This window comes from Strix uralensis, chromosome 1 (genome assembly GCF_047716275.1).
Source record: "Strix uralensis isolate ZFMK-TIS-50842 chromosome 1, bStrUra1, whole genome shotgun sequence".
Classification (NCBI taxonomy): Eukaryota; Metazoa; Chordata; class Aves; order Strigiformes; family Strigidae; genus Strix; species Strix uralensis.
The window spans coordinates 122,390,659-122,415,413 of NC_133972.1; the positions used below are offsets into that span (position 1 = coordinate 122,390,659).

At 36.3% G+C, this 24,755-nt stretch overlaps 1 protein-coding gene across 2 annotated transcripts in view; it reads right to left on the minus strand.

Moving 5' to 3' along the window:
- Positions 1-24,755, minus strand: part of ROCK1 (Rho associated coiled-coil containing protein kinase 1) — a 94,681-nt gene that overhangs the window by 45,766 nt on the left and 24,160 nt on the right. For both annotated transcript variants that reach the window (XR_012630254.1, XM_074879199.1), the window contains exons 2-11: positions 17,226-17,307; positions 13,400-13,500; positions 12,426-12,563; positions 11,030-11,205; positions 7,565-7,649; positions 5,578-5,722; positions 5,154-5,292; positions 3,864-3,955; positions 3,516-3,675; positions 868-934 (exon numbers count right to left, since the gene is read on the minus strand). Coding sequence is in view for 1 of the 2 variants with exons in the window: in XM_074879199.1 (XP_074735300.1) it covers positions 868-934; positions 3,516-3,675; positions 3,864-3,955; positions 5,154-5,292; positions 5,578-5,722; positions 7,565-7,649; positions 11,030-11,205; positions 12,426-12,563; positions 13,400-13,500; positions 17,226-17,307 (1,185 nt within the window). In the remaining variant the exon portion in view is untranslated. The remainder of the gene's footprint in view (positions 1-867; positions 935-3,515; positions 3,676-3,863; positions 3,956-5,153; positions 5,293-5,577; positions 5,723-7,564; positions 7,650-11,029; positions 11,206-12,425; positions 12,564-13,399; positions 13,501-17,225; positions 17,308-24,755) is intronic.

The window sequence follows — 24,755 nt, forward strand, 5'->3', positions numbered from 1 at the left end:
AAAAGGAACATACATCTACAGCTGCTTCACTTCTCCTCTGTAAAGAAAACGTCACAGAACAAAATACTAGGCAAGTAAATCACAAAGACAACAAGATTTCTTTCAATTATCAACTTTTTGACAGTGTTTTCTTCTGGAAAGAATATAATTCGTAAAATACCAAACCATTCTAAGGGAATAGCTTGATTTACACCAGACTTACACAGAATCCAAGCAGGCCTTGTTTCCAACACCTCTGTGTACCCTTGCTGGAAACCTGACTGCAAAGAAGTTTGGGAAGCAGTAACTGAAAGAATTCCTGAAAACTTCTTGCTAGGTGAACTGCTCTATAAATGCAGATCCTCAATGCCCCAGTTCCCAATAGCTTGTGGGACACCCTTGGGAAGGAGCAGAATACCCAAGCTTGGTACATGATCTTGCCACCTCCCACTTAGTTCAGAGGAAGTCCAGCTCCAGAGTTAAACTGGCAGGTTGCTGGAAAACCCAAAAGCTTCCCATCACACTCACGTCCAGACTCCATGGTTGCCACAAAGCCAGTGTACACCTGGGATCAATAAGGCACTCTAAAAACACTGCAGAAACACTGATATTTCTAAATATAAAAACTGTGAATCCAGTTCTACAAAAAGAGTATGCAGTTTCAGCTATTTTATCCCAATTCAGGAAAACCAATCTTACATGAAGAACTAAAATTCTGTTTTTCCACTAACTTTAATAGGCAGGCCATACTAAACAGTTAAAATTTATGCACTGATTTCCCATATTCCAAACACTAACGATCTGAGACATTTAGAACTCGGTTTATTCCCATATATGCAATAGATTCTTTACTAGGATTCAACACAGCCGAAAATCAGTGAGACATACCACACTTTTGTCCACACTGGAGCCTGTTCTGTTATCATTGGAATTTTCTGCAGAGACAGCTAAATACCTGTAACAACATTTTAAAAGTCTTATTTTAAGAGTTGTTTAAAAGCAAGGTTATGAAAAAAATAGAATACAGTCATCCTAAAACATAACCCCTGGATTTTCTGCTCCAAAATGTGGATAACCAAATAGAAACATAATCAGATTTTTTTCATTTCTGTATTTATTATGCTTTAAGATTTAAACACATTTAATTGAAAAACTTGCATCATTTATTGTAAAGGGTAAAGTAGAAAGCTACAGTAGAAGACCTCCAAAAAAAGGATTTCTGCCAAACACTAATACAACTATTTTTCTTTTTTTTTAATAACCATTAAAAAAAATCTTTGCTTTCCATGGTTACAACACTCTCATTGGCTTTCATCCCATAAATATTTACTCAGGCACTTATGCAGCAAGTAGCAGCAATGAAGTGAACTCTGCAGAAATTGTGTAACTTCCAACAAAGTTATTTAGAGTTCCACACACAAAAAGTTTTACCCTGAAGCCAGTGTTCTTATTTTACATAAGTGTTTTCTAAAAATACCACAAATTTCTTTGTCATGATTCTAAGAAGTCAGGTAAACAAATACAAATTACTGTCTTCAAATTCCTTTAGTATTTGTTGTGATATTCTTGGCCTGACAACTGATCTAGAGAGGTGTAAAGCATCTCTAACTGCATCAGATTATGTGAGAAAAAAACTCTCCAACACATGAACTGTGGAAGATTGACACATCAGTTTTTTTGTTTCACATGCATATTTTCACATATACAAGAGCCTCTCCAAAAGACCAAGGAGGGTAAAAACCAAAGACCTCTTCAAACCATGGTCAAATTAAACATCAAGACTGCTTTCAGACAATCAAATGACAAAGAGGAAATGGTACAGTTTCCTACAGAAAGGGGCTTGCTGTCTTGAGTAAAAGCTGCCACCATATTTTGCACACCAGGGCTATTGGGCAGTGAGAAAGTGGTATTTAAACAGGCACAGCACCAGCTCCATCAGAATGCAGAGAACAAGCCAGACAGGGCTGCAAAGTGTTCTCAGCTAATATGCTGAAACCTGTGTTATAGGTAAAGTTCAATAATAAATAACCATATTTCCTAGTTTACAATCATTGAGATTAGAGCTGTAGAAAGTATTCTATGCTAAAACACTGCACTACTTCCTTTAAACACAGAAGTCACATTATCTTCCTAGATTTGTTTCTTTAAACTCTCCAGCATACATAAGATGAAACTGAAGGCAACTTTTTTCTAAATGTGCCATTTTTTAAATGTTTGAACTATTTTCAATACAAAAAGGGAATAAAATTAGGATTACAGGTTTAGCAAGTATGAATGGTCACTTTAGTTTTTTCAACACTATCACGCCAGCAGGGTATTATGGGACAAAATTCAATTCTAGGACAACATTTTAGTTCTAGTAGGCAACAAAGTTATGATAATATTTAGTAGCAGAGTTCTTCAACAACAGCAAAACACAACCACTTAGAGTTTGTTAAATTCCTGATAACTGTTCCCCAAGAAGGAAGAGGGGGAGAGAAGAAATTCTGTTATTAACAAGTTTCTGTACGCTACTTCACCTTCTTGATATTTCAAAATCTTTCTGCAAGGCAAAAATTAAGACTTTTTAAAATTATAGACTAAGATCAGAACAGTTAGGTGAAATTCCTGAACTGCTGAATTCACACAAACTGTATGCAAAGCTTGTAAGTCCTTCTACGCCTTACTATGCAATAAGCCACAACAAATCCAACTCTTTGCAGAGATGGAAAGAATTTCACCACAGGCTTGGAAAAGTGGTTCCTCTTCTATGCAAGGGCGAAAACCAGATTTATTTCCTTTAAGACTTTCCTATCCAGAAATGCTATTAAAACTAACAGTCTCTGACACGGTCTATTAGCCCATTTTAAGCCTGACTGACGCCCACCACAATTAAAAGCAGCTTTCAAAGTAAGAAAAGGTTATCGAGATTTTTTTAATGTAGATATAGCTATCCATAGTGCCTACAATAATAATAACTGTTGAAAGTATGAGTTAATATAATTTTAACTGATGTAGTTTCAAATCTTCTAAGCAACAGTGAAAACTGTGAGGCATCACAATCTCACTCTGCAGTAGATGAGTACTTTGAAAAAAAAAAAAGAAAAATTATGAAGCAGGTAACAGGCAAGTAGAAGATATTTTATTTCTAGTAAACCAAGGTTTAATATATGACATGCTAAAACACTGATGTAAATATGGAATCTTCATATACAACTCACCAACAGTAACCCACAGTAAAACAAAGTGACATTCATATCCCTGATTCACGACATATATAATTCAGTGCTCTGCAGGCAGCTCTGCCTAGAAGCTGCAACAGTGAATTTTTCTTGCTTACCTTCTGCAGCATCACTAGATAATATTCTTAATGCAGAATAAGACATTCACAAATTCAGTGTGATATTTTAAAATACTGATGACTAACAGTACTGGTTATCATTATCAAAGTGTGAAAAGAGTATAATTTATTAGTATTCTGAATCGTTAATAAGAATCTGAAAGGCTTGTATATAAATACTGGTTGGTAAGTGTCAGCTTGCTTTCTGCATACATACCGACGGTTGCTGTAGTATGTAAATCCTACAAAAGGAAGCTGGTTGCCCACAAATGCTTTTGGTATGGGAAATGTTTCTTCCTCCCCTTTGTCTTCTTCCAGATCATCAAAATTACTAGTGTCAATGTCACTACTTAAGTCAGGCACAACTGGTGCTACAGCTAGGAAAAAAGCAGAATAGTATGTTAATAATCATTGTATTACTCAAGTGACTAAGAAACCTCTTTCCTTGGTACAATACAGCATAAATAAAACTTTAAATTCAATTTAAAAAAATACAACAGTCCTTTTGCTAACATGATACATAAGTAAGCCAGATTACTGTCTCCAAGAAAAGCATTATACTTACTGTCTCTGAGAGTTTCCCAAGCCCACTGATCATTTTTGAAGAAAAGATGTCGTTTAATTTCTTCTACCCCATTTCGTCCTAGCCTCACTTCCCTGTTAAAAAAGTGTTTTGGTTAAACATGGGACGTCACATAAATTATTCTGAAGGAAAGACTCATTTTAAGGCATAATCTAACAACAAAGACAAAAAATTACTTCTCCAACTAAGGTAAAAAGTAGACACATCTCAAAGTTTTCTTATGACAATATCTATAAGGAGCACAGCAGCTACATTTCAGAACGCAGTCTGGTTTTAAGTCTTGTGTATAAGAAGCCCTGTTGCTACTGTTTCCACCATCACAGGCTGGCTAGGCAGCTGTCAAGCAGCAGCTAGGTTCCAATTTTTCTAGGAGTTCATGCTGTTGTTCAAATTGCATGAAGCCCAGCAAATGCAATAGGCCCCTCCTTTCTAACACCAGTTCTCAGGCAAAGGTTATGCTTATATTATTAAGTAGCATGGGTACAACAGGACTGTACTCTCAAAGCGAAACAGACCTGACACCAACATTTCATATGGGCTTCCTGGGGCCTGACTCTACCCTGATCCTGAATGCCCACTAAGAGCTGTGAGTACGTTAGAGGCACTCTTGAAACGCATCTTTTGCTTTAGCTTCATCCAAAAGGAATCCATTTTGCATGCCCCTCACCACTGTGCAACACAGACCAATTTAACAGTAGCTGTTACTAAGGAGTAACACTTCATATTCAAACTAAATTTACAAGGTAGATGTACCCATGGTAGCAGCACTTGCCTTTCCCCATATACATGCTACCACCACAAAGCACAGCAGCAACCATTGGTGACTCCTCTCCGAAATACTGAGACTGGAGAAGATGAAACTGGTGCTACTGCCTGTCCGGGTCACAGTAACATCAGTTAGTAACTACTACTTCAGGTTAGACAAAATGCTACTTCAGAGTAGACAAAGTACTTGAAGATTTAGACTGAGGTTCTAAAACATTCTTGACCAACAAGTTAAAACAGCCTTTCTCTACTTTAAGCAAGAGGCTAACAGTTTCTTACATTGCTGTAGTTCATAGAAGAATAAAGTCCAATTTCTATGAAGAACATTCAACTAACAGAAGTGCATTCAGAGATCAGAACACCACCAAACTATGGGAACAGAGTCACACTGCATTCACAGCAAGACAATAAGAGTTTCACTTCTCTTGAGCAGTTTAGAAACCCACACAAAACAAATATATACATATATGTTCTTTCAACGTGAGAAGAAATTCTCTTAAATCTTACCTATCTGTTAAAAAAGCACAAATAAGGTTTTTTGCCTCTTTAGAAATCTCATTGTCATCAGGGAAAGTAAGAGAGTTCTTATGGTTCATAATCTTACTGTATGTTCCAACCAAAGAATCTGCATAAAAAGGTGTATCACCTGAAAAAGCAGCAATGTAAAAATTAAAAAGCAGATCATAAGTATTGTAGATTTGATTTATAATACTTGAATGACATATGCAACAATGTAAGCAACTAAGTGGACAAGAGGCAAGGACAAACATTTGATAACCATGCCAGAATATTTCTAAAACATACTCTGTAAGTATCAGAATCAGTAAACCACAGTTTATGTCAGAAGAGTAATAAATTCAAGTGTTAAACAGTGATTTTAACATGGAGGCTAGTAAGTAGTGTAGTCAGTTCTGATTATCCTACTACTCACCTACAAGCATCTCATACAAAAAGACTCCAACTGACCACCAGTCACATTCTCGCCCATAGTAACCATCACCACCCTGAGACTTCAATACTTCAGGAGAGATATAGTCTGGGGTTCCCACAGCCGTATCACATCGTACCATACCTTCCTACAAAGAGGAGGAAAACAGCCAGGCCCAAGTGTAAGATCCAAAATTGCAAGCCATTTCCAAGAGTTTATGCAGCCTAAGCAACATCAACAGATCAACATCAACTTTCAAACATTCTTTTTTGAATGGGTATTTTAACATTTTAAAATTCAAAACTGCTAAATCCAGAACAAAGCACCAGAGTTGACAAACAGTGAAAGTTACTTTAAAAGCCTCAGTTAATACCCAAGAAGTTGTCAGAATTGCATCTAGGCCCTGTAAACACTGCACAGCCTCTCCTGCTCCTGCCAATATGAATGTGTCATATACTTGACAGGATGTACCATGAACAGGGAAAGCTCCTCTGTTAGCATAAATGGGTCAACATCAGGAATTTTGCTGACAGGATCTGCCAAAGTGCAAGTTTTCTGCCTCCAACCCAATACACTTAACGTCAGGAAGACTAAATGTAGACAAGGCCTTTAAGTAGACAGACTTCTAAAAGTAACAGGTGAGAAGAACATTTGACGTTCCTCACACTCCTGAAAAAGAACTGGCAGAACAGAGATCAGTCACGCTGGAGCTGGCATGCAGAAAGCTGAAGCTGCAACCACACACTCCTTTCCAGTGCCATTCAAGCACTTCTGAAATAATCCCATGCCATTCCTAGAAGTGGGTCAGTAGAAACACTTATATTTATGTAGTTATATTTGTTGCATAAAAATATATAAAACCAGTGTTGCATATGCAACAAATCCAGAATGCAACTAAATTATGCTCCTATGCTGAGCAGTTTCTCTCCTATAGAGTAACCTTTCTATTTTGAAAGACCAGAGGTACCCAAGACTAGGCTCAAGACTACTCAGCTAGCCTTTAGAACAGCACAAAATCTAAGGTGGTGTTGACACAAGCTTACTTCAGTAATGCTAACACACAGCAAAGTTCTGTAACAGTTTTTCTTTTCTTTTTTGGCACTTACAGCTTAAACACTAGGATAATGTTTCTCTATATTTCAAAATTCCTCATTGTTAGGAACACAGTCAAGGATAAATCTGCATTAAGTCAAAATAAAGCCAAGTTCTGTGTCAGCTATTCCACTCAAGTGCACTGTTTGTGACTTGAGGTAACTCCTTGAATTTGTACACATAATGTGCACTTGGTTTTCATTGGTGCCTTTTATTTATGGCAAAGCAGCTAAATACAGTGATTTATTCAAAGCTCCTGCAATATGTTGAGAACACAATGTACATATTACACAGACTCTATTAAGTACCATGTATTTCATGTTGTTTTCCTCATATATATGTGCAAGCTGATACAAACCAGTTTTGTATAGGGAACAGAAGTGCCTCACAGTACATGACATACTGTTGCAAAATATTTTTTTTAGTGTCCTCTGGATATATTTTAACAAAATAAGTGATCCTATGACATTCTTTAACCTGTTTCCTTCCCATTTGCTCTTTGCTATGTTAGCAAAAGTACAATTGGGATTCAGCAACTGGTACATCAGTTTTGATTCTTCCATTACTGACACACTATGTAAAAATAATCTCTCTTCTTTGCATTAACTTTTTGTAACCAAAGACTTAAAGAAATAATCCAGAGGATCTAGAAACAACTGAAGACTGGACTTAGGAAAGCTTCTTTAGGAAACGGTATAGAAGTTGATACAGTCCCTACTTCAAGAACCATTTCCACATTCTATATTGTCATTGAATATGATGCATAAAGAATAGTAACGGGAACAGAGTAGAACTTTCAACTCTTCTCATCTAGCTAAATAGTTTTCAGTATATTTTCTTTTCACTTAACTATGTCTTCCTTTCACGAACAAAAAAGCAAAATTAAAAACATGTTTACCTTGTTCATCTTCATACAAGTACCAAAATCTGCTAGTTTTAAATGACCAGCTTTATCTAGCAGCATATTATCAGGCTTCACATCTCTGAAAGAAGAAAAATACATTTTTTAAAAATAAATAAATCAACTTATGAAAAGAATAAAAGTCAACTATTTTTCAGATGCAATATTGCAAGGAAAAACACCAACATGGAAGCACCACTATTTCCTCCATTTTTTTTCTGATTTCTCTAAGTATCATGTCCAACACAGACTGCTGAACCACAATATTTTAAAAAATTATAGTGTATGTGGGAATATGGACTTAAGTCACCAAATTTAACAAATTGCACATTAATCTTGAACCTCAAGTTATGATAGAATCCTAGAATGGTTTGTGTTGGAAAGGACCTTAAAGATCATCTAGTTCCAACCCCCCTGCCATGGGCAGGGACACCTTCCACTAGACCAGGTTGCTCAAAGCCCCGTCCAACCTGGCCTTGAACACTGCCAGGGAGGGGACATCCACAGCTTCTCTGGGCAACCTGTTCCAGTGTCTCACCACCCTCATGGTAAAGAATTTTTTCCTTATACCTAATCTAAATCTATCCTCTTTCAGTTTAAAGCCACTACCCCTCATCCTATGATTACATGCCCTTGTAAAAAGTCCCTCTACAGCTTTCTTGTAGGCCTCCTTTACGTACTGGAAGGCTGCTCTAAGGTCTCCCCAGAGCCTTTTCTTCTCTAGGCTGAACCACCCGAACTCTCTCAGCCTGTCCTCACAGGGGAGGTGCTCCTGCCCCCGATCATATTTGTGGCCCTCCTCTGGAGTTGCTCCAACAGGTCCATGTCTGTCTTATGCTGGGAGCCCCAGAGCTAAAAAACACTCACTGGTTGAAGTACCCCTCTGCTAGGATCTGGCTACAGAAAAAACCCAACATTCTGGTTCTGAGTTAGCTATCTCAAACAGACCTTGAAAACACAGCTTCTTCTCTCTACCACTTCTATTTTAAGGGAACAAATGGAGGTCATTTTCAGAATTATATTAACATGAACAGATATTTTTCCACAGCTCAAAAGGAGTACTGCCTTATGCCCTTTTCTACAAAGTACTTCCTTTATAGAAAAGAAGTTTTCACAAAGTAACTGGTAAAGCTCAGCACATCTAGTGTTATTAAATATACTGAAGCAGAATAATAGTAGGAAACAATTATCAAGAAAGCATGACATGAATTTCAGGAGAAAGTATATTTCTGGGACCTCAAAGTAGAACTCTGGCCACAACTGTCAAATAAAGTGCAGCGGAAATGTAATAGTATACTCACAGAATAGTTTTGGTTGGGAGGAATTTTTGTAAGACCCCTAGTTAACTGCCTGGTCAAAGTACAGCTAACAAAGTTAGATTCAACTCTGAAGTTATATTAGGTTCCTCAGGGTCAAATACAGTCAAGTTTGGATTTTTTTCAAGGATGGAGATTCCACAACCTCTCTAGAACTCTCTTCCACTGTTTGAATGCCCTCATAGTGAAAAAGTATTTCCTAATGAGTAGTTAGATATTCCCTTGCTGCAACTTGTGTCATCCATCACCTTTCATCTCTTCAGTGTGCAACTTCAAGTCTGGCTCCACCTTTTCTATAAAGTCCTGCTGGGCAGCTGATGACTGATGCTTTCTCTCTCATCTGAACACTGTCCATGTTGTGAATGAAAACATAGTGCTGACCCCAGTGTCAACCCTCTGAGGAATCACCAGTAGCTGACTGTTGGCTGGACATTGTACTACTGAGCACAACCCCTTGTTCTACCTATTCAAACCGTATCGTTCCAATCTGGCTACATCAAAAACCTTGCCAAAGTCAAGACAAACAACACACACTGCTCTCCCCGCCATCAGGGGAGCCGATCATCTCATCACAGAAGGCAACTGGGTTGATAAGGCATGTTTTACCCTTGGTAAATCCATGCAGGCTGTTCCAAACCACCTTCCCATCCTTGTGCTTAGAAATGGTTTCCTGAGAACTTACTCTGTAAGATTCCCAAAGACTGCCCTTAGTCTGACCAGCCTGCAGTTCCCCTGATCCTGCCCTCCTTGCCCTTCTTGGGGCAAGATGGGTGTGCCATTTGCTTCTTTCCAGTCACCAAGAATCTCACAATTACCGCAGCCTTTCAAAGGTGACAGAGCAGTATCATAAGGATACTGGCCAGCTCCCTCACAACTCCTGGTACATGCCACCTGGTGCCTTAGATGTGTGTATGTCCAGTCTGCATAACTGGCACTCAGCTTAATTTTCCTCTGCCACAGTAACACTTGACTCTCCCAACCTATGCCACTAGGCACAAGGACCCAAGAGGCCTGAAAGTAGACCTTATCAATGAAGGCAAAGGCAGCAGCCTCAGCAGTTTCCATGTCCTTTGTCACTACGTCCCCGATCCATTAAGCAGTGGGCCCACATTTTCATCAGTTTCCTTTCACTCCTCAGATTTCAACAGACTAAGTCCAGGGGAAAATAAATTTTAAAAAATCTGCTGGTGTCAAAATAAACTAAATTTTCAGGAAAAAAAAAAAAAAACAACTCGCTGTGCTGCTGGCAACTTCCCACGCCTGCTTTCTAAAGCTTGCAGTACACATGTATAAATGGTTCGTTCAGTCAGATAATTTATTCATTAGACATAGCACAGCTACATAATTAATGATGCTCTAGATCCTACTCAAGCAAATGATTAGTAGTTTTACTTTGCTTTTTTGAAAAAGCTTACGTGTTAACACTGATCTTCTGGCCTAATTACAAATTGAGAATTTATATACTATGTCTTCCTAAACTACTCCTGTATTTTCTGTTGAAAAAATTATTCTTCCACTCCTAGTTAATACAATTAAAAGCTAACAACAGATAAAAGTTCAGTTATCAAAAAGAAAACTTCTCAACCTGAGAACTGACTACATTTCACTTCAGGGCAACTACATAATATGAAACTAAGCGAAGTCCCTTTGCTTTGCAACTCAATTTTCCATCTTGCCTATAACAAGAAAACATGTGGCTGGGAGATTTTCCTCACGTTGTTCACAGATTCTTCTTTAATTGGTCACTGAGGCTTCAAATGCAGAGCAGAGAATTAATTCCTAACAGTGGATACTACTGCTATCAAATTCCCAAACCAGCTTTTTCTAATCAAAAGAAAAGAACCACTTTGGGGCCAACATGTTCATACCACTTTAGTTATTGTATCTTCTTGGTAAAGTGGGACCATTTTATTTCTCCCCAAACTGAGGAACATCAGCCTGCTGAAAACCTTTACTTTGACTGTATCACCTAAGACCTGTAGTTTCTGATGGCAAGAACCTCTGAAGTTGCAAGATGGAATAATTATGAAATAATAATGAGGAAGTGACATCATAAATTTTAAAACTGCCTAAACAGTTACTGAAGTCATTCTGGCAACACCAGGAATAAAACAACACTATGTAGCAACACTTTTTTCTTTTTCACCTGTGTATAAAACCCATTGAGTGAATTGCATCTAATGCAAGTACAACTTCAGCAGTATAAAATCTTGCCCATTTCTCCGGAACATCATAGTTGCTCATTAAATTCACGAGGTCCCCACCAGGCATGTATTCCATCACCATGTAAAGGTAACGGTCATCTTGGAATGCATAAAATAACTGTAAAAAACAAATAAACAAAAAACAAGTCACTGAGTGTTCCAGTTATCTTTGATCTTTCACTTGTTGGAAATCAAAGGAATTTCTGCGCAAACTGATTTACAGAGTAACAGAATTGCTGTAACTACTGCAGCAACTTTGCATCATCCAGCAGCCCTCCTAAAAAGGAATTAATCTCTAGAGTAGATTTCAGCCAGATATTCCATCTTTTTGTATTACAATGGAAGGAGTAGAGTCCTGGTTACAAATTAAGATCAGTGAATTTGGTGCAATAAATTTTGAGATCATTTCAAAGAATGCTCATTGTATAAGATGACAAAATGCTTCTTTACGCACTGGGATGCTAGTTGACAAATAGGTAAACATGAAACTACTGTATTACAAACATCTGCCCAATTCTATTTCTGTTATCACTAAACATTACTCTATTGTCAATGTATTTACTCTATAGAAAGTGAAACTAAATTTTAAACAAGTAAAAATATTTCCCTTACAGTTGTCAATGCTCTGTTCAACATGAGCAGTGCAAGCAGATTTAAGTTTCTTAACTTAAAACTTTCTGGAAATCACAAAAGTACTATTCTGGACAATCACTCCCAGACAGATAGTAATGTAGTTACCTATTTGACCCAGGTAAATCTTGAATGATTTTCTTAAATTCTAACCTAGCAAAAGAATTACATGCTTAAAGGTAAGAACAGTTTAAATGAACAAGTTAACATCTGCACGCACAATGCATGATGATTGTTTCAGGCACACTCCTTATAACTTCAAAGGCAGCAATGCCTCCCAAAAAATTGTCAGTGATAACACTGAAATGAGGAAAAAATAACCAGAGCGGGTGTAATTTGCAGTCAAATATACACATACAAATCAGAACATACAGAAGCTGTGTCTTAAGCACACCCTTCTGGTATGCTGGATGCCGCAAAGAATTACTACAGCGCAGGCTCACCAGTATATATCTGGCAAAGTTTTAACAATAAACAGAAGACTTATCTTGTATATGTTATGACAAAATGCAGTTTTGAATCAAGTGCGATACCTGCTATTTGTTGTGTATAGCATTCTTAATGTTAATAATGTAGTTCTCTATCAGACCAAAACAACCAAAAAGGGACTTTGAAAAGCTAGAAGTGAAAACGTGTAATTCCAAGTCACACAGTGTTGTAACGAAACTATTCCATAATGTCAATATTTTTGAAAGAATTTCACTTTACCTGAACAACCCAGGGACTGTTAGCAAAGGCCATAATATCCCTTTCTTCCCAGAAGAATGCAGAATCTGATCTTTTTATCATCTCAAATTTGCTCAGAAGCTTCATAGCGTACACTCTCCTTGAGGATTTATGCCTTACCTATGAAGACAAATGTGACATACAGAACACATCAGTTTGCCACATTAACATATGAAGAGCACCACCGAATATATTACTTTACCCAAATCAGTATTTGACAAGTTTTATAAGACTTTTCACATTTTTATAAGGAATTATATACTGTAGGTCTACAGAATAATTACATTGCATTATCTGACAGTATATACACTGCTCTTAAAACACTTGCTAGAACTATTCAATATAGAAGTCCATAGGCGTAGCAGTTGCTTTATAATGTGCAGGTATGTGTCTTTAAAAGAATAAATACTGGCATCAGTTAAATACCACAAAGTTAAAGCTATAAACATTTTCCAGAGTTCATCAGCAGACATGTATACTTGCTGCCATATTTCTAGTTTCTCCCACCAGTTCTCCATTTAATAAAGCAGCATGTACAAGCCTGGTTGCTAATCTATCACAAACAACATATTACATCTTTCATCTGTGAGAACTATGACCACAGAAATCTGGTGTGGCCCCTGAACTGGCAGGAATTCTTCTGGTCCTGAAGATTTGTTCAAGTGTCCACGCACACAGTGGCAAAGGCTAATTTCCTTGATTACAAGGAATACGCATTTGGTTTTATTTTAAAAGATTAGCATGACTACAATGCAAAACAAGTACTTGCATACTTTGACAGCACTCAAATATGACAGGTCTCAAACATTTCCACGGGATAGAAAGAAACAAAATTTCACTGAGCTAAAGGCTTATAGTATTATAAGACTGCATCTTCCGAACACTGTATTCAGAAATAGCCACACAAGCAAATACTACAGAATACATTCTAATGTACGAACAGAAACATCACTTACCAGCTGAACCTCTCCAAATGCCCCTCTACCGATCACCTTCACTACTTCATAATCTTCAGCTTTCATGCGCAGATCTCTCATTTTATTTACCGTGTCTTTATCTATGTAAAACAAAATTCACGTTTTATATACAATCAATTAAACCCATTCATCCCATTTCATTTTTTCATAGTTATTGGAAGATGTGCTGCTTAAAGAGGGGACATCCTTTTGAACCTACCTTCCTATTGGAAACCTCTGCAGAATGCATGACCTCATTCTCATTACCATAGTAACCAAAACCTGACAAACATAACGCAATAACTCTACTGTGCAATCAAATTACCGGAGATGTTAATTTGGGAATTTCTTTAAAATAACCACCTGCAAAAAAACCCTATGCAAACATGTCATATCCAGCATGATTGTAAGCTGATCAGTATAAAAAGATTACTTCTGGATAAATATGCAACAGAGCTGAGAAAATATCATAAAGTACGCATACAAGAAACTTGAAGAATCTATTTTTAAAAGAGTGAGCTTTCACTTTTCTGCACTTTTATTATTCCTAATAATCAAAAAAGTAGATTTCAGTTTAAAACATGCAGTGGGAATCATGGCAATTATTTATATAAACCTGTCATTCTATAAACTACAATAATTTACAAACTCCCAGTGGGCAGATATTCTAATTCCAAATTTGGTCAAAGATTAAAACAGTCTATTTTAATCCATGTGGGTCAACACTGGCATGAGATTACATGGAAAAGCTTCATGCTTCAGTATTTCTAAAGGCAAGGAACATCCAAAACAGATATGCTTCTAATAAAATAAATTATGCAAAAATATTTTATTTTCAAAAATAATATTCTAGGCCTAAAAGCAAAGTTTACAAAGCAGTAAGGACAGGGAGAAAAAAGGAGAAATGTAATTTTAAAGTTCATGTTTTAAAAAAAATGAGGCAGACAACAGAAAATTACCATGAGATTTCTACCTACTCTGGCCATTATCTAAAACAAAAGCAGCATACATACAATTAAAATTCAGTAAGATTTTATTCCCACAAAAGGAACAAATTTGGCTTTGTTTGAATACATACTCTGTGACTTTACTGTCTAATGTAGAGCCATCCCTTTACAATGCAGCATACCACTAGGTGATTTCAATAAATTATACTAAAATTGTAAATTCTGACAAGTTATTTCACACAAAGATCAAAGTATTCAGTAATTCTGAGAAATAATGCATTGCCTTATTTGCCCTGGTGAAAACTGACCTGTAGTGGAGGATAAGTAAGACTGCACAAAACTAAAATGCAGCCTTTCTCATGACAACAATTTTCTAGTTATTGTTAACTTACTGCCTAGTAATCTCACAACAGGAGATCCACCACTTCTGAATGAAAAAAATCTTGACATCGGTGCAAAAGAAAGCTAGGCATAATCTGAATGCTTTAGAGGATTTTCAATCACAAGCCTCACCTATGGCCAAAACAGAATTAAGGAAAATACATCTGAAGAACAATCTAAACTATGGATTTTTGAATAATGTAAACCAGACTTGTGAGCAGCTGCAAATTGCAATTTACTGCTTGAGAGACCTACTAACACTTGATTATCTTCAGGCAGTATGTTACAGTAACAAGTGTTAAAAATTTGACCTCTGTATACTAAGATCTGTTAAACAAGGTTTATTAGGCTGCAACATATTTAAATAGGCAGTTCCTCATCTCTCACTAACAGTGGAGGACCCGGCCAGCTTACCCTGTGTGAACAGGAGGGGTAGCTCCCACGGCAAAAGACCGCTTGCCCTGAAGTTTGATTATAAGCTTACATGCTCTCTTGAAATAAACTTAGTTCCTGCTGAAAAGCAGGGTACTCAACCACCTTGAATACCGATTCCTTTACTCCTTTAATTCTATATAGCTGATAATAAATAAGGTTCTACATTTGCAAAAATAACCCTCAACCTTCAGCGGTACAAGCTGGTTTTGGAGGGTCCACAAATACACAGTGTAAAGCAGAGAAAAATAAGAGGGGATAAGGACTGGATCACAGAGCAATCAGTCTATAAAATAAGGGAAGTAAACTCCCATTTTATTGGCAATCTCTACGTTTATTTTTAAAGTTCTAGAATAACGGTGCAAACTATTCGGACAGCTAATACTGCAAAAACATATTTTAAGCAGTTTTCTATTAGAACTAAAATAAACATGAAAATCTTCCTACATGTCTTTTTTTTAAAAAATAGAAATTCAAGACAAACCAGACCTCACAGTTCCCTCTAAGGCCACTACTCACATCCACAGCTTGCTTTTGTATCTCAACACACACAGCAAGACTACTGTTCTTAAGGCAGTTTGAGGTGAAATAATACAGTCTGTTCTCCACCTTCATATTACTTCAGGTCACATCTTACACAGTATATAATTCATACCTACAAGATATTCATTATCAGACTGCAAATGTAAGTTTTCTTTTCCTTTGCTCAGCCCCAACTGCAAAAGCGAAGCTCTCTGAGACTCACTAATGATTTCACTATTTACAGAAACTACATTCAAATTATCTCTTACAATGAGTATTTCCTTTGCCTAATACAACTTCTCTTTTCTCCAAGAGGTTCACCACACCTTGTCTGTCAATAACTGAATATACAAAATGTGCATATTACACAGTGTATGGTATCAAATATAGCTTGAACTGTGAAAAGTTAAACAAAACATTTGGACTTAGGCCTTTCAACAACCAGCTTACTTGCACATAAGCCACCAACTAGATCTAGTGGACTAACATATTCCCACAAACAGGGAATAATATAAAATACATCCCACAAATTCACTGTCATTGCTTACAGTTGCACCAAGTAAACTATTTAACAACACCTTGGAAACAGAAACAAAACCATAAATTTAAATGAAGCAAAGACAAAAATTATTTTAGTCAAATTATTTTATATTTGCCACAAAAGCCACTTATTACAACATTTAATTGAGATGCTTAAGCCTGTAAAAATCTAATAACATTAAATTAATTTCAAGGCTTGCCCATTCAGTCCACAGGCAGAAGCATGTCTTGAATCTGCAAACACCTCTTCCATGATTTCCAAAATTTATCACTTTGGCAGCCTTTAGAAAAGACATCACTCTTAAATGCCTTTTTTGTTTGTTTTTTTTTAATTTATGAGAATTATGGAACTATGACTTTTATTAGAAAAAAATCAACTTTATTAATTTAAAATATCATTACAGAGCAGAATCTGCAGGAAATCTGGCAGTGGAAAAACATAGGCTAAATACAGAGAAGAATTCTGCAGACACATCAGCTGCATTTACAAGTAAATACAGCAGCTATGCAGTACAAGAATTTCATGGGATCTTGAAAAGAGGCCTTTTATACTGAAAAAACGGGTCTACAAAACACATGCTCCAGTCTGTCAGTGAACAAATTTTTAATATGATTTCTTGACATTTTATACATGTCATTTTACTGTTAATTGCTTGTGATATATTAGTACATGAAATTACAAAGCAAGTTATAGGAATCCAGAGGGTTGCTAAGAAGAAAGATAATAGGCCTTTCTCTTAAAAGGCTTTGTGCCACTGAAAACAATGTCATTTACAGTGGCAACAAACACAGACATGCAATTGCTGGGGATTAGATTTGTGTAGGTAGCTGTCAGTTCTCACTGGGAAATAAATAATCAGACTTTTTAAACAACTTGCACCCAAAAACTTTATGCACCCCAAATCCCTAGTTGCCTTTCAAAGAGCTAGAACCACTTTTATTTTTTATTTTTGCTGGTATTTACAGTCTATTGTTATTTAGTAACTGAAACATTAAATACTTACACCTGTTTAAGAAGTTATCAATGTTTTTGTTTTTTCTTAAGGCAGGAAAATCCAAGTCATATACCAAAGCATCTAATCCATCCTGGAAAAAAAACCCAACAAGCAAAATTAAGTGTTTGGAAAAATATTTACACATGCTTCTAACTGAAGAGACAAGATAAAAACAGTCATCCCTATAAATTTTCCATACAAATGAAATCATTCACATTTATTTAACGACTCAGCAGTTACATGAAACAGCAGCTCCTCCTCCACTTCCATTGGACACTTCAAAACTTAATTTCCATCCACCCCAAAACAAATATACTTCTATGAATTAACTCCACATTTAAATGAAAAAAAATACTTTTTTTCAAATATGAAAAGAACAAATAGCATTTCTAATGAAGTTCAATAATGTTAAAAAGTCACAACATATCATACAGTAGGCACTTAGGTGGCAACTGGCAAAACAGGACAATGATGGTCATTTAATTCCAAGAGTCAACCCCCACATTTTATTCACTGAATTCAGGGGGAATTTTCATGAACAAGATATTTATATATTCTATATATATAAATTTATATATTCTAACTTAAATCTAGGAATGAACGGCCACAAGCCCATCCGGCATTACTACAACAGAATACACCTGTAAGAACAAAACCAAACCAAAAAACACCAGAAAAACCCAGAAAAATACAACAACAAAGAAGATAGTTTTAAGGTCTTGTTAAGTGCCATAAACTTCCTGACTTAAACTTTAAGTCTAAATTTTACAACAGATATACATAATTCTTCAGTGGATTGCATCTTCTCAGACAAAAACTAAACCAGGTATATTTTGGTTGAAAACCACAGATAACGGTATCAAATGAAAAATGATCACGTATCCTAGGGAATTATATCACAAAGAATCAAATAGCATTAGAGAGTCTTCTTTCTCAACTAGGTAATGTTTATATAGCAACTGCAAAAACAGAGAAGGTCATAAAATACCTATTGATGGATGTTAACAAAGCACGCCATGGAAGTACTACTATTTACTTGTTCAATTCATAACTACACGTCCATGCTGTTATTGACCTTTTGGGAGAGAAATACTAGACCAGACGTATCTTTGATCTGATCAGTTCAAATCTGATTGGACCTAATTTGACCGTTTTCAGCTTTTATAAAACCATACAATAACAGGACTGAAAGTTGATCCATCAATCTCTGACCACTACATCCATTAAGCAACTAGGTCTGAAGAAAAGCTAGAATATAAGCTTTCTGAGAGTTTATTTTCCAGGAATATATGTTAAAGAACATAGTTAATCTAGATTAAGAACACTGGTCTTTGATTCCTCACTTCATATTCAAACCTCTTTTTCCTCCCCTCAGTCTATAGGACATTTTAAACTATTAAAAAAATCAAATTATATCAAAATCAAAATTATTTCTGGGCTTGCAGTCCTCACTTTTGAAGTGACATAGAAATTATTTACTTCAGATATAATGAGAATATACAGTAAAATCATGCTATAATTTGAAAACAGGGTAAGGAAGTAAAACTACAAGGATAATCAGAATTACTTTAAAGGCTGGATGTTATTCAATTTGTTCATTTCATAAAAGCATTCCTGTTTTAAGTTCCCTCTCCATACAACAGCTTAGTTTGAACTAAGAAAAGTAACAATAAAAATTACAAGAATCAAGAAAAGCATCACAGTATTTTCATAGCACTTAAATAATGATCACCTTTTTGGACTTACACTGATGATGAAAAAGGAAAGCAAATGACAACGAAAAAACATTTAACGGGTCAGTAATATAAATAAGACAGTAATAGGCCAACAACTTGGACTCAGGTGTAGAAATAAAGCTATGCAGGGTAAGCACAACTTCACAAGAAGTACTTTGTAACCTACTAAAAGACACCTTTCTGAAGCAAATATCCAGGAAATCCACTAAAGAATTTCAATTCTTTGGTAAATTCAACAGATAGCTGCTTATACAGCAGTACAGAGTGCACAGCTACTGTTGTGAGAAGCAGGAAGCAAAGAACACCTATGAGGCTGTAGGTCACATCCATGGATTTTTAGAAGCAGACGAGTGATGGGGATGAATTGCCGAAGTTCGGGGTCCACTCTGACCTTAAGCCCTCAAATCTGTTGAGTCAATCAACTTGTCCAGGGTCACAGCTAACACAGAAAACTTTTCCACACATCAAGCAGAAACATAATAAAATTCTCAAAATCCTGGTTTGCTCTGGGGCAGTGCAATTACCTACTTCATTTCAAGGTTTGCTTCAAAAGCCAAAATTCAGTCCTTAGCGGAGGGGAGAATTTAAACACTGAATACAACAATATAGGACAAACAGGAATACTTACAAATTTTTATCATGAATCTTACTTTTGTATCATATTTTAATATTTTGAAAGAAAAAGTATGTCTATGCAAAAAAAGCAAGAAGTACAGAAAGTGTCATGGTTTCATTGGTCTGTCAGGCATGTTCAGTATTTTGTTGTGAGTTTTTTTTAAAGCTTTAAAATAAAGATGAATAACAGTATAATATTCACTTTTAACAGGCAAAAGCAAATTTCAATACTGTTTAATTCAGAATTCACCATGGAAACATTGCCTTTCAGATCTTAGATATGAACTCTTTCAAGTAAAACACTTAACAAAAAACCCCTTTGAAATACAAATTCAAGCCATTGATCTTGCATTCATTTTATATCACACTTCGAAATCATGCAAACAACATCTAAGGAAGCTGCATGCCAAGAGTTGCTTACTTAAAGGGTTCCTTCAAGAATCAGCTCCCCTTTGCTACAGTATCCAGAGAATAAACTATCCTAGTTCAAAACTTTCATTGAAAAAAAAAAAAAAAGGTAGGGGTGGAGTGGTTTCCCTATAATTAAGAGACTTGTAAATCCTTCACTCTTAAAATCATTATTTTCTTTAACTGAAGTAAGTTTCTGAAGAAACAATAGCATGGTATTATTTTAACAGTGAACTGCAAATACAAGACTAAGTTTAAGGTAATTTTAGAGAATCATGAATAATCAAAGTAAAATATTTGGGATACCTGGTGTTTAACATAAAACATGGAATAGCCTTTTCATTTCACTTATATTAGCTAAACCAGAAGAACCTGCAAATGATGCAAGCTGTCCCAGTACCAAGGGAAACACAGAAGCATGGCTATTTCAAGTGGTGTCACTGGTGAACAAACAAGGAGGAGGAGCACACAAGCTCAACAGCAGGAAGGCAATGTCAGTTAAAAGTGGTGCAGATCAAAGACAGGAATATACTAGAGTTTTAGCAATAATGGTTAAGAGAAAAAGGGTAGAGGCCAAATGAAATGATACACAATCATTATTGTTGATGGCTGCAGAGATAACTCATCTCTCAGCTTTCTTGTTACCATCTTGCTCAATCTTTCAATATGCCATCTTTTTTCTTAATACAGAAAGGAAGCAACACCTTTCCTTCAAGACCTATAGAAGCCATACCCTCCTCCTCTTAAAGAGGAAGGACACCAAGACATTAATAGGCAGCCATATATCCAATAGTTTAATACGCTTTATTAAAATAAGCAGGCCTCATTTTTGTGATGGATTATGATGGATGAGTTCAATATATTTTTTAGTTTGTATCTTCCTTAAATACAGCACATTCCGTACTTCTTAGAACCACGTACTGTAGTTTAGAGGTATTTTCAGCTAACGCTAAATTCTACCTTATTCTGTCATTACAGAACAATTTTCCTGTTTAGCTTTAAGGTCTACACAGACATTTTCCTTTTATGTTAATAGTTAAGTTAGATTACTAAAATTACTTGGTTTATAAAAGCAAATATATGACTTCAACTTAAATCTTACACATTAACAGTATGTCAGAGGTGATTAAAAAAAACAGGAAAAAACTTCCTTTCTGAAGTTCTTTACTCAAACAGTTTCACGGTCTGATATAGTCTTTCCTATATCACGTTCATTTAATGAAATCATCAATAGCTTCATAATCTATTTAAACTACCTCAATTTATCCTGAAATTAAGAAAAGGCATACTAGAGAGCCATTTCAGTGTGCAGAGACTTCTTCCATACAAAACCAACATTTCCACATATTCTGTCATTTTCATTTTGTTCATTAATACACCACACCCAAAAATTTCAAAAGAATAGCTATACGGAGTAAAATCAAAGGTCAGGCTGGACGCATATACTGCCTCTGGAGATGATGATAAGGGTGTTTAGAGAAGAGGATATGAACAAGTCCAGCACATAGTAGTACTGCTCTTGTGTATTTGTGAGCCAGAAATGGCACTGTCACAGTTAACAGCTCTAGCCAGAATTTTCTTCGGTGATTTTGTCTAAACATCTTCTGTGTATGTTTTAATCTCTTGCATTTACAGCATCATACAGACACAAGTACTACCACCTACTAGTTATATGAAAGTGTAACTCATTTTGAGCTTTCAATTCTTCAGTCACAAAACAAACAATGACTCTTCACCCACCTGCCCCAAGACATAGGTTTACACACTTCCATCATTTCTCCCTTGGTCATCTCTCTTCCAATCATCCTTGTATGAAACCTATTCCAATTCCCACCACCACCATCCTCTGGTGCTTTTTTATTTCTACTAAATGCTTTTTGAATCAGCAGGGGAAACTGCAAATAGTATTTAAGTTGTGAGCACACCTAGGTACACAATGTAGTACAATGTTTCCGGTTCTGCATTAAATTTTAAGTTAACTGAAATATCTGGTTAATTTTTATAGGCACTGTGTACTCAATTGATTCTTTCACAAAACTAGGTACTATAAATCACAGCTAGTTCAATATTCAACAACACATCAAGATGAGAGGTTTTTCTCCCATGCACTCACTCAACATTCAGTGCTCAATTTCACCTACGACTTTTAATCACCCAGGCACCAATGAATATTAATTTGTTCTGTTGATAGCTTTAATTTTTACTACTCTATCATCACTAATTAACCATTATTCACCAATTTAGATCACAAGATTTTTTCTTCACACAAGATTTTTTTCTTCAATAGGAAAAAAAAAAAGCTATTTACCACCTTCCTTACTACTGTTGTCAAAAAACAGTTTTAAGCACTAATGTAGATAAACACTAAGCTTATACACACACTTCCTGCCTTAAGGAGACACAATCAGGTGCAAAAAAGATGGATAAATATCAAGCAGTCTCAGCAACCTTACTGTTTGTGTCATTTTGTCCAAAAAAACTTTTCTGTTACCGCTTTAGCTTGACAGAGATCCTCCAGCAAGAACACGGCAAAAAGGATTCCAGTACGGAAACTCCTCTAGGATTCTTTATGAAGAAATGTGCAGAAAGATTTCTGCAACAGCCTTTTCCTTTACTTTCCCTTTAGTTTTTCTAAAAATATAGAATGCAGTAACATAAAAGTTAACATTAACTACATATTAATTACACAATCTATTCGCACCAAATTTCTCAGGCTGTTATGCTAACTTCTTTTCATTAGATTCCTTTAAAATGTACTGATTTTCTTCAGCTTGACTTAAGCAACCCCATATCAGTTGCATTTTTTTTCCCCACATTTTGGCCTATATCTATTTCCAAAGTTTTAATGCATCAAAGTGTCAGTCCTACCATGACTACAATGGACTGCCTCACCCTGTAACTATATTAATCTCAAAACTCACTACAATTATGTAATGCTGGTTTTATTCAGATGTATGAATTAATATTAATACAATTTATAGTGAAATTTACTGTTAAGATATTTCAAAATATACTCCATCAAGCAACTTCAATTCAACAAAATATTATCTCAGGAGTCATAAGTGATAAAAAAGTAAAAAATATAGTATATGATCTACATTATCAGGGTACAGTTACAGCATCTTAGAATTTTTTACTTCGTACACATTTCATTATGATGTAATGTCATCTAGCAGAAGCACATGATAAATAAAAATGTATTAAATTCAGCTGAAACTTTGTTATTGAGACACTTGTTTACTATTTATCTAGCATTCAAAGAACTAAAAGAAACCCTTAATGGGTATTACCAGCATACAAAATTTGCATTCCTTGGATCAACTGGCAGTTACCCATTTAAAGTCTTTGGTACTTTTCCTTTTTTGGAGAGACCAAAGTCTTATGGTCTACAACTCTAACTATCCATATTTTAATTCCTTGTATTGTAGCCATTTTCTAATTATTTCTGTAGTACTAAAACTTCCCTCCATACTTTAAATCAACAAACCTGATGGATGTTGATTTTCTTGTGTTCATCATAATTTGTCACAATACCCTGTCATAAGTGACCTCTGCAGTCAACCACCAATACTGAGCCTATTTAAGTCCTCTAAGTGAGAAGCTAGTTATTATATCTTATTTTCAAACATACATGAAAAGTAATACCACAATCATTTAAAAAAATAAAAATGAGAAGTTTCTTTGAAATCGTTTGAATTACTAGATCTTTGAATTGTCAAAGGGACCTGGAGAGGCTGGAGAAATTGGCAGAGAAGAATCTCGTGAAGTTCAAAAAAATGAAATGCCAAATCCTGCAGCTGGAGAGGAACAGCCCCGGCAAGCAGTACATGCTGCAGCAACGGCTGACCAGCTGGAAAGCAGCTCTGCCAAGAAGGACCTTGGGTCCTCACAGACAACAAAATGACCATGAGCCAGCAATGTGCCCTCAGAGCAAAGGCAGTTAACAGCATCTTTGTCTGCATTAGGCAGAGCACTGCCAGCAGGTTGAGGGAGGTGATCCTTCCCCTCTACTCAGCACTGGTGAGGCCACACCTGCAGTGCTGTGTCCAGTGTTGGGCTCTCCAGTACAAGACAGACATGGGCATACTGGAGCCAGTTCAGCAAAGGGCCATGAAGATGATTAAGGGACTGGAGCATCTCTCATACTATGAGGCTGAGGGAGCTGGGGCTGTTCAGCCTGGGGAAGAGAAGGCTCAAGGGGCAAATCTTACCCATGTGTATAAAATGGGTGGGAATGAAGAAGATGAAGCTAGACTCTTCTCAATGGTGTCTACTGACAGAATAAGAGGCAATGGGCACAAATTAAAACCATGAGATTTCATCTGAGCACAACAATACATTTTTACTGTGAAGGCTGTCAAATGCAGGTTGCCCAGAGAGGTGGAGATATTCAAAGCCTGACTGGACATGGTCCTGCCTGGGGCAGCCTGCTCTAGCTGACCCTGCTTGAGCAAAGGTGTTGGACTAGATCTTAAGAGGTCCTTTCCAATCTAAACAATTTCATCTACAACACCAAGCTATGCTTTTGGTTTGCATAAAGGTAGTTCCTACAATGAATTATTCTTTCACTCCCCACCAGTGGAGCAAGTGACAAGAAGACCTCATTATCAGGCTTAGCTTTGCATGAATCATGTTTTCCAGCCTTGCAGATCCACAGCAACCATTACTCCTTTGTGACAAGAACAGACTTTTTTTGACACTATTGACTGACGCGAGAAAACCTTGGACCCCCCCTTTGATACTTACTGTTCTGGGGAATACCCTACTGCCACTTCACTGG